The sequence below is a fragment of the Alligator mississippiensis genome, chromosome 1 (genome assembly GCF_030867095.1).
Source record: "Alligator mississippiensis isolate rAllMis1 chromosome 1, rAllMis1, whole genome shotgun sequence".
NCBI lineage: Eukaryota > Metazoa > Chordata > Crocodylia > Alligatoridae > Alligator > Alligator mississippiensis.
Window position 1 is genome coordinate 295140173 of NC_081824.1, and position 17835 is coordinate 295158007.

The 17835-nt window shown below is 43.0% G+C and overlaps 2 protein-coding genes across 11 annotated transcripts in view; one reads left to right on the forward strand and one right to left on the reverse strand.

The window, feature by feature from the left end:
• Positions 1 to 4952, forward strand: part of TTC3 (tetratricopeptide repeat domain 3) — a 101664-nt gene extending 96712 nt beyond the window's left edge. For 5 of the 7 annotated variants that reach the window (XM_019476114.2, XM_019476112.2, XM_019476113.2 and 2 more), the window contains 4 exons: positions 584 to 710; positions 891 to 1121; positions 2659 to 2751; positions 3588 to 4952. In XM_019476114.2, the coding sequence (XP_019331659.2) occupies positions 584 to 710; positions 891 to 1121; positions 2659 to 2751; positions 3588 to 3695 (559 nt within the window). In that variant the 3' untranslated portion in view covers positions 3696 to 4952. The remainder of the gene's footprint in view (positions 1 to 583; positions 711 to 890; positions 1122 to 2658; positions 2752 to 3587) is intronic. The other 2 variants (XM_019476116.2, XM_019476117.2) reach the window with 2 other exon arrangements.
• VPS26C (VPS26 endosomal protein sorting factor C) overlaps positions 1 to 17835 on the reverse strand; it is a 105424-nt gene that overhangs the window by 57407 nt on the left and 30182 nt on the right. For 2 of the 4 annotated variants that reach the window (XM_059720738.1, XM_019476119.2), the window contains exon 7: positions 17126 to 17278. In XM_059720738.1, the coding sequence (XP_059576721.1) occupies positions 17126 to 17278 (153 nt within the window). Of the gene's footprint in view, positions 1 to 4826; positions 10338 to 14022; positions 15889 to 17125; positions 17279 to 17835 lie in introns of those variants that run through there. The other 2 variants (XM_019476120.2, XM_006278698.4) reach the window with 2 other exon arrangements.

Sequence of the window (17835 nt, forward strand, 5' to 3'; positions counted from 1 at the left end):
CTGCCAATAAAGACAAGGCATTCTTCATCAGGTTCCTCTGAATGAAGAATACCTTTCATTTAAAAGCTTGTCTAACTTTATCCCAAGCGGGGCTCATGGTAGAGGTGATATCTTTCATTAGACCAACAGGATTTTTGCAAAAAAATGTACTTAATTGCAAGCTTTTGGGCACAAACACCCTTCACCAGGCATCAGAGAAAAGACTTTTAAAAGTTCTCCTGAGTAGAAATGAAAGTTCATATTTCATTTCTTTATCCCAGCCAGGCATTCATCCAATAGAAGATATCATCCACAAAATTCCTTGCCTCTCTTCCTTACTTTCCCATTAAGATTAGTTTGAATATTTTACAAGAATATCTAGTTGCTTTAGTTTCCTTATTTCAGATTGGCTTTAGGATCCAAGCAGAGAGAACACATTTCCAGGTATCCAGCACAGTGATGCCTGGAAATGTGTGCAGAGCTATTACTATCAATTTAATGCCTGAAAGCTGAGGGTTTTTACATGCTGTGCTAGTTTGTAGTATTGCTTTCTCAGTATGCTGTAGAATTGTCACCAAATACAATTTAATTTCTCCCTCTTAAGGTTTGACCTTACTAATTTCATAAAAGAGGTACGAATTAAAAAAGGAAACACACTTTCAGGGCTGAGCCAAGATGAAATCCTTAGCAGTGTGACAGAACTCATTTTGGATCACCAAATGAAGAAAAAGGTACACTTTTCTTTTCAGTTGAACTGTTTGTTTCACTATCAGAGTTGCCAATGAAAAATGTTCTCAATTCTTTTGTCATAACTAAAAACTGAAACAAAAGTCCAAAAGGACACAAGTTTTTGGCCAATCCATGGCTTTCTGCTTTAAATTAACAGCAGCTTCCTAATGACACCTGCCTAGGTTCTGATCTCAGCAGAGAGAACTGAAAAGTCAGCATCCTCTGCTTCAGCAGGACAGACACAGAAGCTATCCAAGCCTGCAGAAGGAAGTGTGTCCAGCCCATCCAAGGCAAGGCCTGCCTATAAAACTGCCAAAACCAAAATGTCTTGTCCCTTACAGCCAGCTGAGCATCCCTGGAGATTGGTTGGAGAAACATCAAAATCAACATGGAAAAAATCAAGAGATTCTGGTGTAAGGTTTTCTCTGCTCTTAAAAAAAAAATGTTCAAATGATAATAAAATGCGAAGAGTTCCTTGACACATTTGCCACTGGGTTTATAATTAAATCAAAGTGTACTATATCTTAATTCAGATGGAAGCTTTTCTTGTTTTTTTTTTAAAGTCTTGATTCCTTATTTTTATGCAGAAGAGGATAGATTTTTATAACATCTGATTAGTAAGATTAGATCTTTGTGTACAGCAGTAATTACTGACACATCCTGTAAATACTTGATAATAACTGCAGGACAATAATTGATCTGATATAGGCACAACTGTGAAGGACAGCTTTTTTTCCCTGTTACTTTATTGCTATAACAAATATTTTAGGTGAGAGCTTTTAAAATGTGAATCTAGCTTTTGGAGAAAAAGGGGAAGTGTCTGTATACTGTGCTTCTGGCGCTGCTGCTAGACTTAACAGGTCCCTTGCTTTGTTTTGCATCAGTTATAGCCCAGGGGTCAGCAACCCCACAGCATGCGTGCCAGACAATGGCACATGAAGCCGTTTTGTTTGGCATGCCACATCTGGCCCCAGTTCTCGGTAGGCCCCTGCCAACATAAAGCCTGAGCTGCTCACAGCAGGCGGTGGGAAGGCTGTAAGCCCTGCTGTGAGCAGCCTGGGCTCTGTGGGGTGGCAGGGTCCTGCCCAATGCCCAGGCTGCTTGCAGCAGGCAACCACCAGGCTGCCAGTGGCTGCAGTGAGGTCCGAAACCCTGGTATTTCTGGTCTGGCTGCACGCGCGCCTCGGAGCAGGTGGTGCTCAAGGGGCTGGGGCTGTGCTGCCACAACAAAGAGCAGGCCCTCGTGGCTTCCCTGCCATCTGTCCCTGGCACACCAACTTCTTCCATGTCGAGGTTGCAGGGTTTTTTGGCACTCGGCCCAAAAAGATTGCTGACCCCTGACACAGTCATCTTTAAAATGGTGGGAGATATCAGGGTGAGGTATATTGGTGATTAAAAATTAAGGAAAATGTCTTGAGTGACTCATCTGAAGAGTTATTATGCTCCTAGACTTTATTTTAGAAGCATATACAATTTATGTAGCAGCATTATTTAGATGGTACAGTATAAAGATGTATTTGAGAGGCGAGACAGACAAACAGACCTACAGGTATTTAAGGCACTTGGAAAAGCCTGTTACTGAAGTATGTAGCAATCAGAATACAAGAGAGGTATAGATTCTCAAAGCCTAAATTTTACCTCTTTCTAAGTATCTCGTTACTGCATTTGGTAATATTAGTTTCACAGCATTGACTGCATAATCTGCAGTCTGTAAACTCAGAAATGCTGTTCTTACTTGCTGCTGAGCTTTTACATCTCTAAGTGAATTGGGTTTGTTATCCATACATTTTCAGGGAAGAGTCTGTGATTCAATGTCACAAAAGTACCATGGGGAAAAAATAAGACTTTAATTTGGTTGTTCCATTCCAGTCTGTATAATGGGTTAAAAATGAGTAGTCAGCTAACTGACAACTTCCTAGTAATTTTTAAATGTTATGTCTGTATCTATAGGCCTCTGAGGAAGATCCATGCATAATATGTCATGAGGACTTAAGCAAGGAAGCTGTGTGTGCGCTAAAATGTGGACACAGTTTTCACAGAGAGGTAAGGGCAATTTTTTAATCATAAGAAACATACTTGTAAGCCATTTATAACTGCTTATCGGATGTAAAACTTTTCAGTTGAACAAGAAAGCATTATTTTTTCCAAAGAGCCTTTTGTTATGCAGACTTTTAGCATCAATACAAAAATGGCAATTTCATCATGCCTTGAACAAAGTCGATAATTGAAAAGATCAGTATGTTCTCCCCATGTGTTTCTTTAAGTGGCAGGCCCTGGTAGCAGGGGTATTAACAATAGCATTAGTACACAGCAGATTGATTTTTAGATGATCATGTGCATTATCATGAAAGCAGATCCCAGATTTTCCCAACGCCATGTCTGTAGAGCAGCCATCCAGCTTCAAAGCAGCTGGGGGCCAAATGCCCTGGACTGCACCAGGGTGAGGCATAGGCCTCCCTAGGCCACACATTACGTGGATGCCCCCTGCACACATGCATACTGTGCCCTCCCATACAGCTCCAACACTGCTCAGTCTGAGGGGTCACCCTTAGCTCTCTGGCCTGCACCATGCTGTATTGCCCCCCAGCCCTGGGGTGGGGACAAGCGGCTAAAGCCAGAGGAGATAGGGGGTGGGGGCTGGAAACTCTAGCCACTGTTGTAGCCAGAGCAGTGAGAGGAGTAGTGGCTCAGCAGGAGCCCTGGGCCCACAACTTAACCCTTGTAGGCCATGTGTGGACAGCTCTGTCAGAGTACTTCAGAAACTAACTACCTATTTTTGAAGAAACAGTTTATGTTAGCATTTCTTGTCATATGTTTGCAAACTGGAAAGTTGAGATTTAACAAATTTTCCAAACTATTTTTCTTCCACCTTTTTACAGTGTATAGAACCCTGGCTTAAAACACAGAGGACATGCCCAACCTGTCGAGTTCATGTCCTTTCATCTGAAGAGTTCCCTGAACTTCCTGGAAAAAACAGAAATGCTTGAACCTTGTTATTACATCTTTCTATTAATCTGAATATTAATCATGTTAGTTGCTGCAAACAGGTAGAGAGTGGTTCTGTGACATGTACTGCTGAGAAGTATGAGCAAAAAGCCTGGTTCTATGAAATCAGTGGAGCCAAATTTTGTCTCAGTTAAAACTAATTCAAAATTTTACTTCTAACAAGTCAAACCAGTAAACTTTAATACTGAAAACTTTCATCTTGCACAGTTACTGGCCAAACGGGCGTGAGAGTTGACATAACTCATTTCTGTCATTATCTGGTTTATAAATTTAAACTGATTGTATTCAAACAGTGGAGTAGGATTGATTGTTTGTTTGTTTGTTTATAGGGGACACATAAGCCACCACATTTGCCTTCCTCAAAGTAAGATTGCTTTGCAAAGATTGCAGAGAGGCAGCTCAGTTGCTGCCTCTTTGGAGGAAACTGAAAATTGATTTAATACACTGAAAACTCTCAAGAATGGTAGATCTCATTGATCTTTGCATAAATTGGATCTGTCGACTGCACTCAGGAGTGCCATTGTGAAATGTAAATTTTTATGGTATAAACAGGCTGAGCGCATGCCCTTTGTATGCAAGTCCCTAATGGATAATATTTGACCTTGAATGCTAACATTTGTTTTATGAAAAAACAGTCAATCCTACCAAGATGTCTAGAGATGCTTATGTGGAAGCTTATATGAATTCCCATATAATATTTCCCTACAGTATTGCTCCAGTGTTTCAAAAAAAAAAAAAAAAAAAGACTAGAATTCTTTTCTCTGCTTGGTCAGTAAAAACTAAGAAAATATTAATGTGGTTTTAATTAGCTACACTATAATCCATAAAAATATTTTTAAATGGACAGCCAGGTAAAATAATTAAGTTTCCCAGGCATAAGCTAAATAGTGGCTATAATGAAAGAGTTCAGATCACAAACTCGTACCTATCTATTATGAAGATATTCTTAATATAATCACTGCTTCTCCTTTCACAGACATTGTTTCTAAATACACCCCCTATGGCTTTTGTATTAATTTTTTGAAGAAGACTAAAGTATTTTGTATTCCAATAAGTACTTTTATTATGTGTTGTTTTGTAATGGTAGAGCTCAAAATGAATAGTAGTTAAGGTTTTTTTTTAATGTACTTCTATCGGGTTTATTTTTATCAGTAATACAGTATATGGTTTAAGCCTCCTTGTTCAGATTTTTTTTTTTTTTTTTTTGCTTAAACTAATAAAACAACTTTTTTAGCTAATTTTTCTAATGAGGCAGTGTTATTACTATTTCATTTGTATTCTCTGCATAGACTGGCTTGTCTTGTGTTCCCTGCCACAGAGGGTATAAGCATCTGAAAAATGAGGTGTGGTAAATTATTTTTTATTAAAACAGTCGATGTTCTTATTTGAAGTAGAATATACAAGTGTCTTGTGATTCAGAGAAACTCATTGTGGGCACTTTCAAAATCTGCTTCAAGCTGCCTCTGACCTAATTTTCTGTATCCAGTCATGTAACTTTTTCTACAAGTCTTAAAGTACTGATTAAGCTATCCTAATGGTCAAATAAGTTGTGAGATGAAACCCAAAGACTACCCACATTAAGTACAGCTAAACATTTTGAGCTCTAAAAATGCATAAAAGCAGTAGTCCCTAATCTTCAGCAGCCCTTTAACTACAGTACTTGACCTAGTTATGTTCAGCAGGGAACATCACGTTTGGCTCTCTTGTCACTCTGAAGAAACAATCTGTGCAACTCAACATGCTACCTGTAAGTCACAGATTGGGGACCACTTCTTGAAAGTATTAAAATTTAACTGGTTACACAAGACGCAATTATCTGATTTACAACATTGTTGTCCACAAAACACTTTCTCAGCATCTGAAGTATTAAACTACTTTGTAATCACTTCAGTATATTCCATGTTAACTTAGGTTTTGTGATCAAGTAAACTAATTGCTACATCTAAAATGTGTGGCTTCTTTATGTACTGAGGACACTTTACCTATTTAAATGCTTTAAAAGTTACCACTTCAATTGATTAGGAACCACTCAATCACCCAAATCTTCCAGTGTATTGTACTGGGAGCCTAATATGAACTATGTGAATTTGACTAAGCGGTTTGGTTAGGTGTTTAAAATTAGAGACCACGCTGTTCAGAATTGCAATGCTTAAGTCCTCTTAAGGTAGTGTTTCCCAAAGCAATGGGGCACTGAAAATCCCAAAAGCTTGTTGGCAGGGGGAAGGTTGAGTATGGTTGACCCTGTTACAGTGGCTGACCCTGCAAATTTTGAGCAAGGCTTTTAAGGGATAAACTTATTTTCGCATTCTAAAAGAACAGTGATTCTAGTCTCCAGTATCTTCTCAGTAGCTGCTTAAGACCAGTTCACATTTCTCTACCTATAGGATGTACCTATCTTAACATGTCCAAAGATTGAGCCCACAGGAAATGACCAGATCCCTGACAGGAATGTCACACACACAAGAATTTGTCTTTCTATGGCACTAAGGAAGTTCTTCATTTGCATGGCAGTTGAGGTAACTCATTTAAGGATGCAGGATATTAAAGTGCATTTGCATCCCAATCCAGGAAAGATCACCCAAGAAGTGATAGATTCTGTTCAAGTAGTTTTACAATTGCCTCAGTGTTCCCCCTGCCCTTTCCCCACACAGAACCTAGTGCTAAACTTTGTTGCCAGCACTGTGAACACAACTATCTTCACGTGTAAATTGGCAAAGAGTTTGCCTTCCAGAGGAAAAGTTCCAGACTCTGATGAACTTTATTTCTGCTATCCCTCCAGGGATCTGCAATCCAGGTACAAACACAATACTACACCTCTGCACAGTGGGTCAGGGAGGGGCCAGATCAGTTGACTTCTGAGGTGGGCAACTGCCCAGAGCACTGTGGACAGGAGGGCCGTGCATGTGCGCAGACATGCCGCAGGTAGCAGTGCTGGCCTGGGGCCTTGCTTGGGGCCTTGTGTGACTCTAGGCCTGGGGGAGGGGGCTGGGGTGGAGCAGGCCGCCTGGGAGTCTGCAGGAGCAGCAGTGGGGCAGGGTGGTGCACACAGGGACCCTGAGGCTGCAGATGGGAGCAATGAAGGGCTCCAGCTGAGTCTCGCCTAGATGTGGCTGGTTGCATGCCAGGCCCTGGAGGAGCCCTGTAGCACGCACAGGGCACTGGAGCCCATGTACCAGCACTCACCAGCTGCTCAGTGCAGGCTCCTGCTCCCTCTGCTTTGACTCCATGGGGCTGTGGCCAGCAGTCCCTGCCACAGGCAGATGCCCTAACCACTCTCTGGCCTATCAGATGGAGTACTTCTGTGGCAGGACAGCAGTGTCAGTGACTTAAGGGCTGTGAGGGGCACCAAAATACAAGTTTGTCCACAGCACCACTTTCCCTCAGGCTGGCTCATGTGTAATCTTATCAGGAGGCTTTTCTTCCAGACTGGTCTTGCTCCCAAGTTATGCTACAGACCATACCTCTTAGAGGAGTTCAGAACTTGCTAGCAGATCGCTGCAGAGAATTCTTTGACAACCAGGGCTAGGCTGTTGCTGACTTGCCTCCAGGCCTTTTGGGGATCCCCAACAGTAGATCAGTTTGTCAGGGTCCTGAACAAGAACTGTCATTCAGCTTGAAGAGTTGGCAAGACTTAGACCTCTGGAGGTTAGGCCCCTCTTGCAATATTTTGTTTATAAGATGACTCTTAAGTTTCTTCCTCAGTTTGTGTTCAAGATTTTCTTAATTTCCTTTGAATTACTTAATATAATTCCTGGTTTTCATATTCAAGGGCCCTTCAAGTCCAGGAAAACTAAGCTTTATACATTTGAAGTGGTAAGGGTACTTTACCATCATTGTACCAGGATTAGACCCACTAGGAACTGGCCTACTTTGTTGCTGTGCCCTTTTCAAACAGGGTTATGGATCAGGCCATTTCTACATGGAGGCTGTCAGAAGGAGTTTCTAAATATAGCGTATTTCAAGTTAACTAGATTTGATTTTCCTGTAGACCTCACTCCACTCAAGCAGAGACAACCTGTAGTCTACTTTAATGAGCTCACTTCTAAAATGTAATGTGTTTATTTACAGGGAGTTCAGTTGACATCAGCATTTCTTAGAGCTTCCAGATTTGATGTTCATCTTTAAGGATTTGTTTAAATTGCCCTTCTAGAACAGGGGGGGACAAAATGTGGCCTAACAGATTCAATCTGGCTTGCAGATGGATGGCCACCAATTCATTGGGTCTGACCTGCAGGTGGCTGGCAGCTCCAACAGTTGTGTTGGTGGGCGGGTGGGTGGGTAGGCAGGTAGGCCTGCTTTCACCTAGCAGCATCAGCTGTGGCTTTCAACATGGCTGGGTGTGGCTTTCAACACAGCCATCTCAGTGCAGTGGAAGCGCCCACCCAAAATCTGCCAGCAGCATCATCCATGGACTTAGGCAGGAGCTCTTGGTGCAGTGGGCAGCAGCAGCAGCTGTGATACTGCAGGCAGGTTCTGCTTTGGGGCTCCAGAACCTGCTGGCTGGTATCCACAGCTGATGTCAGTGCTGCCTGCCACAGCGGAAGTCCTGGTCTGGGTGCAGAGCTGAGCTTCAGGGCTGTTGGTAAACTACAGCTCCAACTGGGTTCTGGAGGGAGGGATGGGGCGAGAGAGCCAGAGAAAGAAGAGATGATATGAAATACAGGGAGATGTGGCCCTCCAGCTGAAATAATTGCTCACCCCTGTTCTAGAATCTCCCTTCAAACCAAGTAGTGGCTGCTAGCTATTCAAAAAAGGTAGTTTTGAATAAGTGAACGGCAGAGGAGGGCAGAAGGTAGTTTCTGGGCTGCATCTGGATTGTAGATGTTTCCCTGCCATACTTTTCCTGTTATACTACTGTATGCTTTTAGGGGCTACAGTTGAACTGTAACCCAGTCTTTCTATGCAGTGGTGTGAAAGCTGACAATAAGAATGAGAAATCTCTTACCTGATTGTTACCAACAAGGAGAAAATGCGAAGGTGCTCAGCCTTACCTGCAGAACTGGGAACCAGGCCAGTTTTTCTGTTGAGTGTTCAAGGAATAATGTGCTTTTGCTGCCTCCACCTAACCTCAGGCCACCATGAAAGCTCCTGTAAGACTGCAGAAACCCTCCCAAAGGCAATTTAACAGTAAGACAGGGACTTAACCGTTTGCTGCCCTAGGGAGGCAAACTCTATACATTACAATCACCCCAGTAGTGTTTTCTGACTAAATGATGCAGCCTTTGCAGAGCACTGGAAATCAGTTCTAGAAATCACATTCAGATATGCTCCTCCTAGAATACAAGTAGAGGTTGTACAGCAGAAGTACTGAAGAAGTGTTTGCTTAGGCATTTCTCCTCAGTCTGTCACCTGCTATTTTTCAAGCACTCAGCCCCTCCCTGAAGCAGCAGTGTGGACATGCAGAGAAGCTGGCTAGTCCTGTGAAGCAGGCTGCAATGTCTGTGTGGCTAGCAGCTCAAAAACCCTTGCTCTGCCAGAGAAAGGGTTCACATTTCAAGCAGCAGCAAACTGGGCATTGTGTCTTCAGATCATAGGGTTAGGGTCAGGGACAGTGGCTTATAGCCTGAAAGGCAGCATATCTCCTCTTCCTCTCTTCTGCTGTTCCCTGCTGCCCCAGCTACTGCACAGCAAATTAGTTCACACGTTCCAGAGCTAGATGAGCACTGCACTGCCCCTGAAGCTGCACCCTTACAAGGTAACTCCATAGTAATAAGAAATTATTTCCCCCTGTTCAGAAGTATTTCCGATTCACATGGCAGAGAAGTAGTGAGTTGTCCTTACAAGCATATATCCTCGCACATAGTGGGTTCTAGGAAGAAGTAGGCACATAGGCAAACTTAAATGTTCCAGGGACATCTATAGCTAGCTAATTCTACAGTGAAGGCATGTGTCAGTATCCTCTGGCTAGGATGAATAATATTGCTACCTTCCTGCTGCATACAGCGCCATCAAAAAGCACATGCATGACTTTTCTAGACCAGGATGCCAGTTCCAATAAAAACAAGATATTTTTCCCCCTTAAGCATTTAACCATGGTTTCCTTTGGATATCTCCTTTAAGAGCAAGATCCAAATGAGGTCTCCTGATTAAAACCAACTTTATTCTCAGATTGTAGCAACATCTCCAGTTCTTCCTGGACAGACCCTTCACCTGATTTGTAACCACTCGGTACATAAAAGTGCATCTGTGTAGCATCCATAAAGAGTAACTCATGATCCTAAACAATGTGTTCGCCATTCAAGATTACAGTGGAAGAGCTATCTGGAGGAATGCTGGGGAAATACTGAATGAGATTACAAAGCCCTCAAACCCTTAGCTGTTACAGACACAAATGTTATCTAAGAAGGGACTGTCAGAAGGAAAACCTGGGACAAGTTTCCAAAGAAACCTAGGTAAAGTTTCTTCCAAGCCCACAAGTCCTCAGTATGACAAAAACAGAGCTCACAATTCCTATTCAGAGGCAGGGGTCCTGCTCTGTTCTCCTTTCTCAGTCTGAAATTGCCAGTAGTAGTCACAGCCAGGCCCAGGTCACAAGTTATTCATCTAGACAACATGCCTTCTTGCCCAGAGAACATATGCATTTGGAATTCAGACAGCAGCTTGAAAGGATTCATACCCACCATCTGTTCAAAAGAGAAAGGAAAAAAAAAATATGTACACTCAAGAAGGGCTTTTGAACCCAAGGCAGATTATTGTCCAATATCAAACTAAGCATGGCTCCAAATTGTAATTTTACTATAGAGATCTGCAAAGCTCTGAAAGAGTGTCATCTCAACCAGTCCCTGGCAGCAGTTGCGTGTAGCCAGTTATCTCCAGCAGCTAGAACGGCTGGTGCCATGCAGTGGTTTCAATTCCAGTGGGTTTATCAAAATTTGTCAACAGAAATTTCTTCTCAGGCCTTAGACCCATTCACCATGCTCCAGTGGAGGACAGTCTCTGAAGATCCATTTCCCTATCTGCTGGTTTCCCTGACCACCACATCCAGCTGCCTCTTCCTTCTTGTGGCTCCAGTGCTGCAGCACATGTGCAGCATGTGTGCAGTTCTTCTTCCTGCAATTCTCCTGCTGCTAACTCCCAAGGTGACTAACAATTTGTGCAGAGGTCATTCACTTAAGTCTTGACCAATCTTTCCTCACTGCTTCCCAGTGAACCTGGTCACAGCCTGGCTATGCTCTCCAAGAAAGGCCACATCAGCATTAATTAGCAAGTTAAAGCTCACGTTAGCAGCCACCTGGTCATTACAAGCATTTAACTATTCTTTGTTTCATGACTTTTTCTCCCATCCAGTTCCAAAGAAAGAAGTTGCAGCTCTCCTCTGCCAGAACATTGCTTCCTGATTCGTGACGAGCATTTGAAATTCGATTCAGGGAACTCTCACACCTGGAAGTGTTTCCAGTCCATGCCAACAGAAGTTAGTACAGCAACAAAGTCTCCCAGCATCACCTCACTGCCAGAAAATCTGTACCCATTGGGTTCTGCTCTCAGTGAGTCACTGTAAATAATTTCTCTGAGCTCACACAACATTTCAGATTTTGTTACTTCCTGAAAAGGCAATTTAGTCCATCGGAAATCCATTTGAGAAATGTAGGAGGAAAGAGAACTGAATGAATTCTTTTCCTTCTGTGGGATGTCATCAGAGGCACTTACACCAACTCAGTGGCAAGCCTATATTTAAAAATGTGTATGCACATTATTTTAATCACTTAAATTTTCTGCTTTGCTGTACAAACAAAAAACATAACACCCCTTGAGAGACAGCACCATTTTTATTTTATAAAATAAGAAATCTGCATCATTTCCAAGACATACCTGGAAACATCCCTGGATGTGGCTATCGATGACTAATGTATTAGGAATACTTATTAAGTTCTCAAAACTAGCAAACTGTCCAAGGTTCTCTAAAACAATTCTGACATAGGAGGAGGAAAAGTCCTGGAAGTAAAGCAAAGGAGTCCAAAGGACTCCCCACATGCCAGGTGAGTGCCTTAACCAGTAGGCTGCACTAGGTTCTCTCTTATTTTCCCTTATGGGGCCTGTGAATCTTGATTTCTTTTCTGTACAAGGACACAACTTCAACAGGATGGGTAAATATGTCCCATTTTAGCTTAGCCTGGTGTACCCTGGTGGCTAGGGCACTCTCCTGGAAGGAGGGAGATACATGGTAACTTAGTTTTCAAACCTGTAAGAGGAAGATACCATCACCTTTCTCCCCTCCCCACAAGCTCTGCTCAGCTCTTTCAAAGAATAGTCACCTCCCCTGAGGAGAAGATTTTAGGCTGTGGATTAAGAGGGCATGTCTACACCATAGTAGCACTGGGTCTTAGAAGCCGCAGGTTTGACCATGCCCTACCAATGCACTCCAGACCAAGAAGTTTGCCAGGGTCACTCTGTGGCTTACTGAAGATCAACCGCTCAAGATCCCCCTGCGGAAGATCAGCTGCTCAAAACCTACTTTGGCAGAAGTAGGATTGCCTGGAATGACCTCCCTGACATTTCCAGGTCCGGAGTGTTCCTGCAGATGCAGGCAGGCAGGACATGCTCAGTCTGTCCTTGCTGGGACCTCCTGCCACTGGTATAGAGCGGTCCAGATTCAGGCAAACACTGGAGAATAGTGGGAGTTCAAGTACACCTGTGTCCTCTGCATTTCCAAATTACTTGCTCAGCTTACTTGCTAGTTTGAATCCCTCTCTGAGGCAGCTAACTCTTCCCAAGAACTGTATATGTAGCCTAAGCATTGTGGGGGCCGAGGGGGGACCGAGGATCGGGAATCCTCAGGAACGCTAGCTGGGGTTGCGGCTGCGATCCCGTGACGGGCAGATGGGTACTCTCTATCACCGGAGCGGAATTAGGCACAGACGGGACACGTATCAGTTGGAAAAACAGAAATGGCTTTACTTACACTGTAGAGTCATATACAGCGCAGGCAAGAAGTGACTTCACACTTCAATCGTAGTTGCAACAATTCTAATCTCTAGTCGCTAATCGAGGAGCTCTTGTAGACCAGGTAGCTCGGGTCTTCTAACTCGGGCATGCAATACGGAGGATACATCGTAAGGCTTCGACGACAGGGAGTCGTTGGCAGGTGATCAAACTGCCGGAATTCCACTCCAGGGGGAATCGCGGAGTTCTCCAACTAAGGCGGAAACGCCCCTAACCTTTTATACGGCTAGCGAGCCAATTGCCAGCCGCCACGTAGGAATAATTTGACATCGGCCAATCGTGTTATGCAAATCTGTATATCCTCGGTGGGAACTCTATCCATGCCGGAACTCTTCACCATGCCAAGAATTCCCCTGCCTTACCGTGCCTTGTGCTGGAAAGTTCCACTGTGTCGAGGCACTGATCCAAATCAGCTCTGACAAGCATCTAATGTGGGGCTGTGGCTCTCTCTCTCTGGGGGGTCAGTCACTTTCTTGGAGTTTAGGGGTCAGTGCACTGAACCTATGCACTTTTTAGCACAATGCTGCTAGGTAGAAGGAACTTTGTCAAACTCCAGCAGGTCTGAGTTTGAGAAACTGGGTCCATCTTTCCCCCGCCCCACTTCCTTTCCACCACTCATTTCATGACCCACCCCCATCCGATTAACTCACCCCCCCCAGCCCCACCTCTCACCACCTAAGAACAGGGATAGAAGCCTGTCCTGTTTTCACCAGGCCTGTAGTGGCAACTCACAGCTGCGGCTTCTAGTTAGGCCTCTGTTCACTAACCCTCTAGTGGCAAGTCACAGCTGTGCAAGTGGAGGACAGAGAAGGTTTTTAGCCTTAGGGTGTAACTACTCCAAACTCAAACTAGCACTAACACCAACCAATGTCTGAGCAGCTCTAAGGCTCATACGCTAAGGACAATGTACAGAACGTTTTATGTATAATCATGCTTCTCCAACTCCTGCTAAAACACAGGGGAGTTTTTGGAGGAATAGCCTTTTTCTACTTTTCAGCAAAGGTCCTGGGATTAAAAAAAAAAGCAGGGGGGGGCAGGGGGAGAAGACCACTCATATTACCTAAGGATTAGAAAACTGATGAATACTAATAGTAGATTGATATACTGTTAACCTGAAAAGGTGCTTTCGTTTTAGCAATCAGGTACAATTTTTGGTATACTTCTGTTTTTCCTGCATGAGTCTCCTGATGTAAGTATGGTGATCTTTGTAGTTTGTGTCTTAGCCTCCCGGAGGGGTCAAAAGCAGTACAAAGGAACAATCCAGACTGGTGTAGTAGCATACTGTCAGCAGCAGATCAGCTACTTATACTGTAGCCATCAGAACGACACAGTACCAGTATTCCTAAATGAGGAGGCAGGATTCACAGCCATTTTTTTAGATTTTCATTAACCAGTGAATTCACATGGTAATGTTGGCTTTCGGCAGTAGATGGCACCACAGGATGAGCCTGTTCTATAGCCTAAGCACACACAAATGTGTTCTCTGGACTACTAAAGGGAGGTTGATACAATTTTTTACAGCATCAGCACAATTCCACTCTGAAAGCGTTACATTAGGTATTTACAATTTCAGGTGTTTATTCCTAAAATACAGGAGTTAATGACAGTTTTGCGATGAGAAGCAGTAAGCCATGTTAGTCTTGAAGACAAGCAAACAATAGGGTAGATGAATAAGCTCTCTCAAGCAGCAGCTTACTTTGTCACATGCAAGAATTTCCCATCTTTTGGCGTTTTCCTTTTGTTTGAAGGGATGGGTAAAACTAGATGTTTTTGTTAAATATCTTTACTTCAAGAAGGAAACAACTAGATACCCAATTTTCTTGTTGTGTGCAATACAGCCTGCTCCCCTGGGAGCTTTATTTGAACTCACAAAAAGAACGTGTTGCTGCTTTTCATTCTTTTTAACACCATCAAAATAGTTAAACTCTCACATCAAACCCTTCCCCCCACCATTATATATTTACAGGCAATTTTCCTAGTCACTGATCCCTGCCCCCACACAATGTTGTCTTGACATTTTCAGTAAAACTTTGCCCTTAAATCTTCCAATGAAAAAATGGGGGGCACCTGGAAACTCTGTCCCTAAAGAGTCAAAGTACCCATAATGTGCCATATTGCACCCAAAAGGGAGCTATGTCAGCTGCTGAAGTGTAAGCACGTGCGTTCAGTCATTCACACAGTATTCTCTCTGCTTTGCAATAAAACCAATCACAGGAAGGAATTACTTTTGATTGTAGCAGCCAAGCATAGCACCAGCTTTCATTTGATGTGGTTGTTCACGTGACAGCAGATTACAGGTCATAATTCTGCACCAAAACTACAATGTAGATAAAGCAGTCAGGTGGATCGGGGCAGGAAATAAAACATGAAATAGGTAATCAAGGGCAAGAATTCTACTCCAAAACTGTACCAGAACTTTCTTTGATAGCATGGTTCTCTTTGTGCAGTGGAGCTTACATAAAGAAGTGACCCAGCTAATTAGAGTGAAACAGCTGTAGCAGTAGAGCCCTTTAGTTTTGAGGCAGTTTCCAGACTAACACTCACTTCCTAATCCCACTCAACTGCACTTGATCCTGTCATGATTTGTACTCCTTGTGAAATACTCATCCTGTAACACCATCTTGCAGTTCTGTAGCACTATTTATTAGGTCTCAAAACATTTTATGAACATTCATTTTGCCCACATCCAGATGATGGAATGTTTAGAAAACTCCAAGCGTGTCTCTCTCTCTCTACCCAGAATCAATATACAAGCAGAGACTTTAGTGGCAAAAATCCTTAAAAAGGAAACATTTAAGCATTTAGTACAAGTGCTAAATTGTGAAATAAGCAGAGAAACTTCCTGCACTATGCACCTATGAATGTGCAAAACCATCCCTTATGGGTGCCTGGAAAAGAAGAGGGGTAAGGCTGCAAACAGCTGTACCTGGGCATGAATCTGAGCAGAAAGGAAGTCACAAATAGTACTGTCAAAGGGTTAGGAAAGGCTTACAGAGAATCAGATGCCTCCTGACAGATGTCAGAAGTGCCATGAGGAAACACTTTCTCCTCCAGTCAGAACACAGTTTAAAGATGTGAACCAGATTCCATTTGATCTCTGCAGAATTTCCTCCTGCCTCAGTTAATCCTTAAGTGAATCTCTTTGGAGAATTTACATCCGGCAAAGCTTCAGTGGGAAATTCTCTGTGATGAGATGATCGTCATGCAGGAGGACAACAATATTAACTTCAAATTCTGGGGGGGAGTGGAAAAACAAGACATAGGAGCTCTAAATTAGCTCAAATTATACAGCAGAATCAATGACAGCATGGTGCCATAAGTTCCTGCACTCAACTGTTCCATCTCATAAGACTCGTTCAATCAGTTTTTACTATTCTGGATTTGTCTGTCACTGGGCAATTTGATAATGCATGAAAGAACTGGGTGAGATTAAATGACCAATTACTTGCATTAAAGGCTTTGAATGACCTCTAAAGAGAAAAAGCTTCCTTTGGGAAAGGACTCCTGTTCACAACACTGAAGAATGTCTTGCACTGTACCATGAAAGTCATGTGGTGGTGTTTAGACCTCTAAATGAGCTTTCTCTTAGGGCAGTCTCTCTCAAAGCAACAAATGCTGCTCTGATGTATCACAGGCAAAGACAGGTGAGAATGGATAAAACAGTCTCCATGCAAGGTAATTCCGTAAGACATTTCTGAGAAGGGGGAAAACTTAACTTGGCTGAGTTAAAAAAGGAGCTTAATATGTGCTTAAATGCATGAGGGAGGCAGGGGGATTTTAAATATCTCTACATATTATATATTGAGATCAATACAGAAATCAGTTTAAGATGCCTGGGGCAGTTCTACTCCAGTTGAGATTCACAGCTTCCATGCTCTTGGGAGCTAGGTGGGAAGAGATCTGCTTTGAAACAACATATATTTGAAATATGTTCAGTATTTGTGAATCATTGCCACCTACAGCAATTGCTTTGGATTTATCATTTATCTGTTGTGTTATGGACACATATCAAGTGACTCCAGGCTGATCAAAGCTTCACTAGGTTAGACAATGTGTGAGAGAGGAGCTAGCAAACATCTCTCTTTCTCTCTCTCTCCAGTTTTACCCCAGTTTCCCTGCTACTTGTGCATGCTGTGAGCATTAAACACATTTAGACCCACCTGAAACACATTATTTGGTATCAAAATCTGTCCTCTGAAGAATGTGACTGGTAAGAATTAGCCCATATCATTATGAAGCCATTTAGAGTACAAAAATGGGGCCTAAATCCTATTTATCCATAAGAGCTGTGCATTGTGTACACTTCATGCTACTCCAGTAACGTACTGCAACCTCATTTGTGGCTCATTATGGCTAAGTGGTGGTCATCTGTATCATGGCCTCCTTAAGCAGAAGAAATTACAATGAAGCCAACAAGTTGTTTGAAAAGGTCACTGAAGGTGCAAATATTTAAGAACAGCTCCCTACTTACCAACTTTGAAGTTTGTTGTTTCCAGAGTAGGGCACGTGAACAGCCTGGGGAATACCATGTATATAGGAATAGGCAGGCCTCTGCAGACATCACCATCAGCAATTTGAATATTCTGAATCTCTGTGGCATCTCTGGCATAACCTTCTGCACAACCTGGAGAAAACAGAAAGCATTTTGGTGAAGAATTACAAGACATCTGAACACTGAACGATTTTCCAGATTTTCCCAGATAGCACAAATTCTTCCCCTTCACCCCACAAACTTCAACCTTAGAAACTTCAGTTTAAAAATGTTCATGTCAGGGTTGCCCAAATGGCGGCCTGTCAGCTGTATGCAACCCCCAGGCTCCCACCCAGCCACTGCTTCCCAATAATTCAAGCTGAAGCAGCAGCCAGGGGCTCCAGGCTCCCCCTGCCCTCTCCAGTTTCCACATCCAGCTCCTGCCCCAGAGGGTGAGGCCAGGGCACCTGTGAATGTGGTGGAGCAGGCAGGTGACCCCTTGCTGGTGTGGCCTGCCACGCAGCTCCTGGTCACTCAGAAGCTGAACAGCCCTGGTTTAGATTATGAAAATGAATTCTTAAAAGCGATCCCTTCAAGTTACAAAACATAATGCTTCCAAATATCTTTTCTTCAACTGCTCTGTATAAATGTACTATGTTGGTTTTAAAGTAAAGTACAGTAAGTATTCAGATCAATATTGCAGCCTATTC